Source organism: Monodon monoceros, unplaced genomic scaffold, assembly GCF_005190385.1.
Source record: "Monodon monoceros isolate NGI ecotype Baffin Bay Population unplaced genomic scaffold, NGI_Narwhal_1 Super_Scaffold_4, whole genome shotgun sequence".
Taxonomy (NCBI): Eukaryota; Metazoa; Chordata; class Mammalia; order Artiodactyla; family Monodontidae; genus Monodon; species Monodon monoceros.
The window spans coordinates 47,891,786-47,900,764 of record NW_021703781.1 but is presented as its reverse complement, the minus strand read 5'-3'; the positions used below and the strand labels follow the sequence as shown (position 1 = coordinate 47,900,764).

Below are 8,979 nucleotides of genomic sequence, written 5' to 3'. Positions count from 1 at the left end.
GTGTGTGTGTGTGTGTGTGTGTGTGTGTGTGTGTGTGTGTGTGTGTGTGTGTGAGACAAATTAGGAGTTTGTGATTAGCAGATACAAACTACTACATATAAAACATAAATAACAAGGTCCTACTGTATAGCACAGAGAACTTTATTCAATATGTTGTAATAAACTATAATGGAAAAGAATATGAAAGAGAATATATATACATATACACACACACACATATATAAAACTGAATCACTTTGCAGTAACCAGAAACTAACACATTATAAATTAACTATACTTCAATTTTAAAAAAAAGAAAAGAAAAATAATGCTGCAGTGAACATGGGGGCGCACAAGCTGTTTTGAGTTAGCATTTTCTAATGAAATCCTATATAAAATTCCAATATGTGTCTCATTCAGTGCAAAAATACCCAATGCCTGGTACATAGCTGGCACTCATAAAGTTGCAAATTAACTGAATTCAATTTAAAACAATACTATTCAGGTTGAATCTGCTGCCTTCTCCTTCACAAAGACCCAAAGGAAATTACCCCCCTATTCCAGAGGCATCTTGTAGAAACAGTATGAAAAATTCTGCTACATAACACATCAATGGTCACTGAAGGACAAGCAAATACTTACTAATATATTGTATATTTTAAACCCGTTTTGCATCTTCCTTAAAAAAAAAAAAACAAAAAACTAATAACATGCTAGAAATCAACTCCTATCAGCACACATTTTATTGACTGCAAGTACCAAAATTTAACAAGTTCCTTTCTCATGAATAGTTAGGTTGTGTCTAATCTCTTGCTACTGCACACAATGTTGCCAGGAGTAACTAAAGACAGAAGAGAAAACTGACAGTATCTGGCAACTTCTTTAATTTGGGGAAAAGAGATAACTATCAGATATCTGAGACACAAAGTAAAACAGGATATTTTGTGAGATAAGATTATTTGTTTTTGGAAATGCTTAGCTTGAGGAACAAATGCCTAGTAAGTAGAAGGTTCTGTGGATTTTGATCTAAGGAAATTAGTATGAGCTAGCAACTGACATTTTGAAGTCCTGACCATAAAGATGGTGTTTGAAGCCATGCAAGAAAATGAATGAAGTTGACTAGTGAGCACTACTAGTTTTCTGTTTTGTTGAAAGAAGTGTATTTTCTATCAAGGATCAATCCCTTCTACACTGTAGCCCTTGTTCACCTTCTCAAGGTCTTCCCACTCACATCAGTCTCTCCCTCTCCACCAGATCATTCCTGGAAGTATGTAAACATGTTCTATATCTTCCATCTTATTAAAAACATTCTCCCTGAATTTACTTTTCCATTTCTCTGCTCCCCTGCATATTCAAACCTCTAAGGATAGTCACCAGTTCTCTCATTTACTCTTCTCCCAAATCCAGTCTGGCTTCTTCCTTACAACGCTTTCATCAAGGCCACTTACAATCTCCATGTTGCCAAACCCAAAAGACACGTCTGTCCTCATCTGACTAGACCTCTCAGCAACATTCGACAACTGACTACTTCCTCCCTTGTGAAACATCTCTCCGAGTTTCCATGACATCACACACTCCTGGGTTTTCCTTGTTTCATCTGTTCATTTAACAAATGATCAGGCAATATCAACCATGTAATGGACACTTTTCTGGGTGCCTGGGACATACTAGTGTACAAAACAGCCCAAATCTCTGCCTTTGAGGAACTTCTACGGAGGTGGGGCAGATGAACAACAAATGCACAAAATGAGTACGTTAGAAGGTAATTAGAGGGAGACTTCCCTGGTGGTCCAGTGGTTAAGACGTTACGCTCTCAATGCAGGGGGCCCAGGTTCGACCCCTGGTCAGGGAACTAGATCCCACATGCATGCTGCAACTAAGAGCCTGCATGCTGCAACCAAAGATACCGTGTGCTGCAATGAAGATCTGGCGTAGCCAAATACATAAATAAATAAATATTTTTTAAAAAGGTAATTAGAGAAAGAGTAGAATAAGAAGTAATCAGGGTGTGTGTATGGAGTGGGTCATAAAATGGAACAGGGAGGTCATCATGGGCCTTACTGAGATGGTGATATTTGATGAAAGACCTGAAAGAGAGAGTGTTAGCCCTACTGACCAACTGTTAGAAGGTCAGAGTAAATGGAGCCAAGTGAGAAAGGGGTAGCATAGCAGGAGATGAGGTTAGAAGTAACGAGGACCAGCTAGAGAGGCTTGAGGACCACTGTAAGAACTCTGGCTTTTTTACTCTGAGGAAAAAGGGAGTGTCACTGCAGGGTTTTGAGCTGGTAAATTACATGATATGACTTATATTTGAAAAGTACCCTCTGGCTGTTGTGTTGAGACTAGATTTAAGGGGGTTTAGGATAGAAGTAGATGAGAGATTATGGTGGTTTGGACCATAATGTGGTGGAACTTGTCAGAATATTAAGTAACAGATTCTGGGTACTCTGAAGGTAGAGCCTGCACAGTTTGCTCACATATTGGACGTGGGGTGAGGGTAAGAGTGAGGAGGTTAAGAGAGGTTGGGGCCGAGAGAGGAATCATGGATGACTCCAAGGTTTTTGGACTAAGAAATGGAGTGGTGGAGTTGGCATCAACTCAGATGCGGAAGGCTACAGCCAAAATAGGTTCATGGCAAAAGATGAGGAATTCAGGTTTTGGACATGTCCTACTTCCCTGGGGGCTTCTTGCTTATTCCACCCCATTTTTAATGCCAGGATTCCTCAAGACTCAGTTCTCTACCCTCTTTTCCCCTCTTAGATGATCTCATCTTCTCCTATGGCTTTAAGCACCACATAGATACACAACCCGCAAATTTAAATCTCCAGTCTAGACTTTTCACCTGAATTCCAGGCTGTTTACTGGACATATCTCCACCTGGGTATTTCAAAGGCATCTCAGACTCAACATGTTCCCTAACTTCTCTTCATTCCACCGACACTGCCCCAACCCACTGTCTCCAGCCTGAACTACTGCAAAAGTCTCCTTAATTGGGCCTCTCATTTCTACTCTGTCCCCAGAGATCTTTTAAAGACAATCATCATACCATACCCCTGTTTAAAATAATTCACTGGCTTCCCACTGCTGCTTGGAATAAAATTCAATCACGCTCTCATGGCCTACAAGGTCTGCTGCATGAACTGGCCGTTACCGCCTTCTCAAACTTCATTTCATACCACTCTTCCCTTTCTGAGCTGTGATCCAGCTTTCTTTCAGTTCATCAAGTATGCCAACCTTACTTCAGTGGTACATGCTGCCTGTCTGCTTGGACTCCTCCCTTGCTCTTTGCATCCCTCATTTCTACTCACTGTCTAACCTGTTTAAATGTCTCCACCTTAGAAGGCCATCCCTGAGCATTCTATTTACAGCAGACCATTCGGCACACCCACACATTCAATTCAGTTGGTTTTCCCCTCTCCTTCACTAGAATGCAAACTTCAGAAAAAAAACACAGGAGTTTTTGTCTTTGTTGTTCACAGCAGTATCTTCTGGCACTTATTAAAACTTGTAATTACTGTTTAGTACTTATCTCCTGGACTCTCAAGTTCCATAAAAGGGGATCAATGTCTATCTTAGTTCATCATTACTTACCCAGTGTCCTTCACACTGCATGGCACATAACAATTTGTTGATATTTGCTGAATTAATATATCACGGTATGAGAAAAGGAGACTGAGAAATAAAACTAAGACAGAATGGCGGGCTTCCCTGGTGGCGCAGTGGTTGAGAATCTGCCTGCCAATGCAGGGGACATGGGTTCGAGCCCTGGTGCGGGAAGATCCCACATGCTGCAGAGCAACTAGGCCCATGCGCCACAACTACTGAGCCTGCGCGTCTGGAGCCTGTGCCCCGCAACAAGAGAGGCCGCGACAGTGAAAGGCCCGCGCATCGTGATGAAGAGTGGCCCCCACTTGCCACAACTAGAGAAAGCCCTCGCACAGAAACGAAGATCCAACACAGCCAAAAATAAATAAATAAAAAAGCAGTTTCTTTAAAAAAAAAAAAAGTATAAGTTCTGCTTGTATAAGTTCCAGTTGCTCTAGTTCCATTTCCCTCTTCCAGGGGAAGAAAACAAAAAAACAAACAAACAAAAAACCCCTCTTATATGCAATTCACTTAATTGAATATAATAAAGTTAAGTCTGACTAGTTCAATGTATATGGCTGAGTAGCATACTACAAATACAGAACAGTAACAACATGCTACAAATACAAAACAAATGTTACCTTGTTTAACTAGAACTCTAACAATGCAAGTTCTTTTTAAACCTGTCATTCTCTAGCTACACACATATGTATCACCTCCTTTCCACCATCTCTGTACCTGAATTCCTTGAACCTAATAAATTATTTTACATATTTTCCTACTGAATGATACCTCTCTGCACACTCCAAAGAATGTTTAAGATTCTCAAGCCAGGGAATTCTATTCCTCACAGCCCAGTCCTCCGAGTTCTAGGATTCTTGTGAATACTGTGTATTTCTTTCTTTGGCTATGATGGACAACAAGATGACTTTCTCCCAAAGATTCTGTCCCTCTTCATTTTTCAGAAATGAGCTCAGAGAAGCAATCTCCTTTACTGAGATTTGCTGTTTTCTAGGGGATTATACTGTCAAGAATTTCAGATGCAATTGCTTTTAGCAAAATTAGAGCTGTAGCCTTCCTACCACCAACCTGCCTCTACAAGTTTCATTCATATCCTGTGTGTGTGTGGGGGGGGGGGTGTAGGTAGGGGGCTGGTGGCAGAGCGATTGAAGAGAAAACAATTTTTCTCGTTAAGAAGTGACTTCTTAAAGCATACTTATCTAAGAAATGTAATCTAGACCAATAATAGGAGAAAAGTTCCTATTTACGTTGATTACTTTTTTCATTTGATAGAAGAACTCCTTTAGGACTGGCAATTGATTATTCCTTTAATCGAACTAAATATTTTAGATGAAAAGACAGACCAAATTTTTTCTAATCTGTTCTATCGTGATTCACTTTATTTTTCGTTCCTGTTCCTTGGAAATCCAAACAAAAGACAAAATCATGTCTACCCTACCCCCCAATAAAACCTCCAAGCTTTGATCAGCTTAAAAAAAAATTTTCCCTCCCATAGCTTACCCTATAATGTACAAACACAAGAAACTGCTTGGTCAGGCAGTTACATAGTCCCACCTACACTGAGCTTCCAATAACCTGCTTACATGCATATTAACATAACGAATAACTCACCACCTACGAAGAGTTCATAAAATATATTCTCCACATATTAAGAAAAATGCAGCTGGATGCACTTATTTAAAAATTAAGAAAACAGGTTCTCTCTCATTAATCTAATAATAATTTAGATTGAATTTACCGAGCTAATTAAAAAAAGTTTCTAATACACCTGAGTTTAAATGCAGGGCTTTAAAGATCTGATTTAATGTAGACTATTAGTAATTTTTATTTTATTAGTTTCTTTTATACCTTGACTTCTTAAGCTTATAACCTGTACCTGAGAATTTGGATAAATTGTGAGAGGTAAGTTGGTTCCTAAAATAAGTTTTCCATTTCAGTCTAAACAAACCACATGAAATCTATGTAAAAAGTACTTTGCAATGTTGGGACAGAACTCAGGGTGGGATGGTTGGAAGGAATAAGGTCAATAAGAAGCTAATCCATAATCTTAAGCCTCTAAATATTACTATTTTCAGATATGAACTCATTAATACAACAAATTCTTGAAAGGTAGCAACTAAGATCTTCTTTGGTTATTTTTATCCCACAGATCAAGTGAACAGAATATAAGTAACACTACCCCTTGGATTACATATCGTTGGTTATGACGGTTTGCCAAATCAGTTATTTAAATGCTTACTACACGGACAAGCAGGACAATCCAAATTAGCTGAGGACAGGCAGCACTGATCACCAAAATTTTAGGCAAAATGGTCAAACAGAAGATTAGACTTTGGTATTCTTCATCCTTCCCTTTCTGCTGCCCACAGGCTGTTTATAGTTCTCCCACCGACGGTCCCCCAATGGAAACCCAACAAATTTGTAATTGATGGAGAAAGCATACCTCCCAGTAGTATTTACATTTTCAAACAGGTACAGGTTAAAACAAACAAATCTCCCATTGGTAGAAAGTGTAAAAGCAATGCCTGTGAACAAGGAAATCTTTCTTATGCTCCTCTGCTCATCATTCCTACTCCAAAAAAACCAGAGTGCTTTAAAACATACCCTTCTGCTTTTTCAAAAAATTACTTTAAACAATCATGTAACGCACCAAGTGAAAAACCAGCATTATCGGAAGTATGAGACTCTATTCCCGCTTTCAACTGTGCATGGCTCACTTGAGGATAGAGGTAATCATGATCCTTCCTCAAAGTGAAAAGTATAAATGCTTTATAGAAATAAGATGTAAATTTAAAAAAAACGTAATTCAAACGATCTAAATCTCAGAATGAGGCGAGATTAGTCCCAATTTAAATTGTAGATCCAAGCTAGAGTACCTGCACCATCTTTCCTCGCATTCTACTACTTTCCACCCCAACTTGTACGTGTCTGGCAGACATTACCCGCTCGCACACAACCTAAGTCAGATATCAATTCTCCCAAACTTGACTCTTTCCAGCTCTAGTCTCCAGAAACTTGCTAATGACGGCTACCCAGGTAAACCTATTAACGCTAATGTGTCAATGATCAATTAAGCTGCTGCTCTTAAATCACATCCCTGCATTTTACAAAAGCATTAAGAACGTAACCCAAAGGCTTTTTAAGAGTTATAGTGGAACGTGCAAGAACGATAGATTTTGGAGGTAATTGGCCTTTAAATCACAAGGTCTACTACGTCCCTACTCTTTCTAGTATGTAGAGACCTTTTAGGGTAGTAAGACCGGAAGTTGGTACAGGTATTGTCGACACAAAACAAAGCAGAAAAGCCCAAACAAACAAACGAACAAAAAAACCCACAGCTTCCAGTGAGTGCGGCACACTCGCCCCCTAGTCCCCACTCGACGACATCGAGATGACCAGGACCGGAGCCCCGGGGGGGAGGGCGGGGGCAGAGGTGCACTGTGTCTGGTTTCGGGCCTGCGAGCCGGGGTGCGCAGGTGGAGTCTGGGGGCGAGGCGAGGCGGCGCTGGCCCCGGTTACCTGCGGCGAAGTGGAGTGGGGTGGACTTCCTCCCCGCCGTGTCGCGGCTGTTCACCTTCTCTGGCGTCACCAGCCTCTTGACTCGCTCCACGTCCCCGTTGCGGCACGCCTCGAACAGCTCCCGGGCGGCCGGTTCCACGGCCTCGGCCGCCGCGCCCGCGCAGGCCGCGCCCCCGCCAGCGCAGCGGCGGCCCGACATGATCCTGGCCGCCGCCGCCGCCAGCAGCAGCGCCAGCAACGGCAGCAGGAGCCCCGGCCCCGCGAGCAGGAGGGCGAGGCCCCCCGGAGGAGACGCGCTCAGGGCCCGGGCCGCTCGGATCCCTGCTGTCACCGGGCTCGGCGCAGTTCCATGGCCGCGCCGCCGCGCGCCCCTCGCTCGGCCTCGCGACTCCGGCTGCCCCGCGGCGGCGGCGGCGGCGGAGGCACCGCGAACCCGCCGTTCGACCTCCGAAGCGACGCGGAGGGGGAAGCTGGCAAGGCCCCTCCTGCCAGCTCCTCTGAGCCCTGGGAGCGCACGTGACGTCGCGCTGCGCGTGCGCACTGGTCGTAGACGGCCGGGCAGGTTTCGGCGAGCTGGGCGGCCCGGAGGGGTTTGTGGGAAATGTGAGGCGAGAGCCTCCTGCTTTGGGAGGAGAGGGGGCTTCGTCCCACCGCCATGTTTGTGGTGGGTTTTGCTGAAGGCGAGCGACTCTGCTTATCGTCTTTTTTAAAGAATGGATTTCGTGATCTGAATTTCATTACTACACTGAAAAGAACTCTTGAAAGTTTTTCCCCGATCTTGCATATTATTTTGGACTTCTTTTGTGGAAAATTTCCATTTTTTCAGCTTCCACAATCCCTTTTTCCTGGGGGTTTCTTTTCTGTTTCGCTTGTTTGTACACCCCCTCCCCCATCCCCACTGTCTCTTCCCTTCCCCCGCAACTGCTAATTTGCTGTTTCTTGTGGGCCACTTCTCAGAAATGAATGAGTTGCTTGATGGGAAGTTTGGATGAGCTGCCCCAAGGTCATTTGAAGAAAATTAGGAAAGCAATGAAAGTTTGTTCCAATTCTAAATTAATAATTGAGAGGCATGGCTTAGATTAATTACTGTTTCCATAGTTATTAGTTTAGGACTAAATGACCACTCGTAACTCCATATTATGCTGCTTTGGCTGAGGTGTGGATATACTGGTGACAAAGTTCAATGAGTTGCGATTTATTTATTTTTTTGCTATGAAACAAGAAAAGCACATAATTCTCACGCTTAAGGTAGTGATCAGCTGGGTTTCTTTAAATAAAGATTTTTTTGGTGTGGACCATTTTTAAAGTCTTTTATTGAACTTGTTACAATATTGCTTCTGTTTTATGTTTTGGGGGTTTTTGGCCAGAAGGCATGTGGGATCTTAGCTCCCCAACCTGGGATCGAACCCACACCCCCTGCATTGGAAGGTGAAGTCTTTTTTTTTAAATTAATTAATTTATTTATGTATTTATTTTTGGCTGAGTTGGGTCTTTGTTGTTTTGCCCGGGCTTTCTCTAGTTGCAGAGAGCGGGAGCTACTCTTCATTGCAGTGTGCAGCCTTCTCCTTGCAGAGCATGGACTTCAGGCGCCTGGGCTTCAGTAGTTGTGCTTGTGGGCTCTAGAGTGCAGGCTCAGTAGTCGTGGCACACGGTCTTAGTTGCTCCACGGCACATGGGATCTTCTCGGATCTGGGCTCGAACCCGTGTCGCCTGCGTTGGCAGGCGGATTCTTAACCACTGCGCCACCAGGGAAGCCCTGGAAGGTGAAGTCTTAACCACTGGACTGCAAGGGAAGTCACTCTAGACAGTCTAATCATCTGTGAATGTGAATGTTGGAAAAAGTTTCTCCTTTTCCCATCCTAAGCCTTAGGCCTT

The 8,979-nt window shown here is 43.0% G+C and overlaps 1 protein-coding gene across 5 annotated transcripts in view; it reads right to left on the bottom strand.

The window, feature by feature from the left end:
* TNKS2 (tankyrase 2) overlaps positions 1 to 7,683 on the bottom strand; it is a 60,007-nt gene extending 52,324 nt beyond the window's left edge. For 4 of the 5 annotated variants that reach the window (XR_003797038.1, XM_029245295.1, XM_029245297.1 and 1 more), the window contains exon 1: positions 7,105 to 7,599. Coding sequence is in view for 4 of the 5 variants with exons in the window: in XM_029245295.1 (XP_029101128.1) it covers positions 7,105 to 7,303 (199 nt within the window). In the remaining variant the exon portion in view is untranslated. Of the gene's footprint in view, positions 1 to 7,104 lie in introns of all 5 variants that reach the window. The other variant, XM_029245296.1, reaches the window with a different exon arrangement.
* Between the last annotated feature and the right edge of the window lie 1,296 nt (positions 7,684 to 8,979).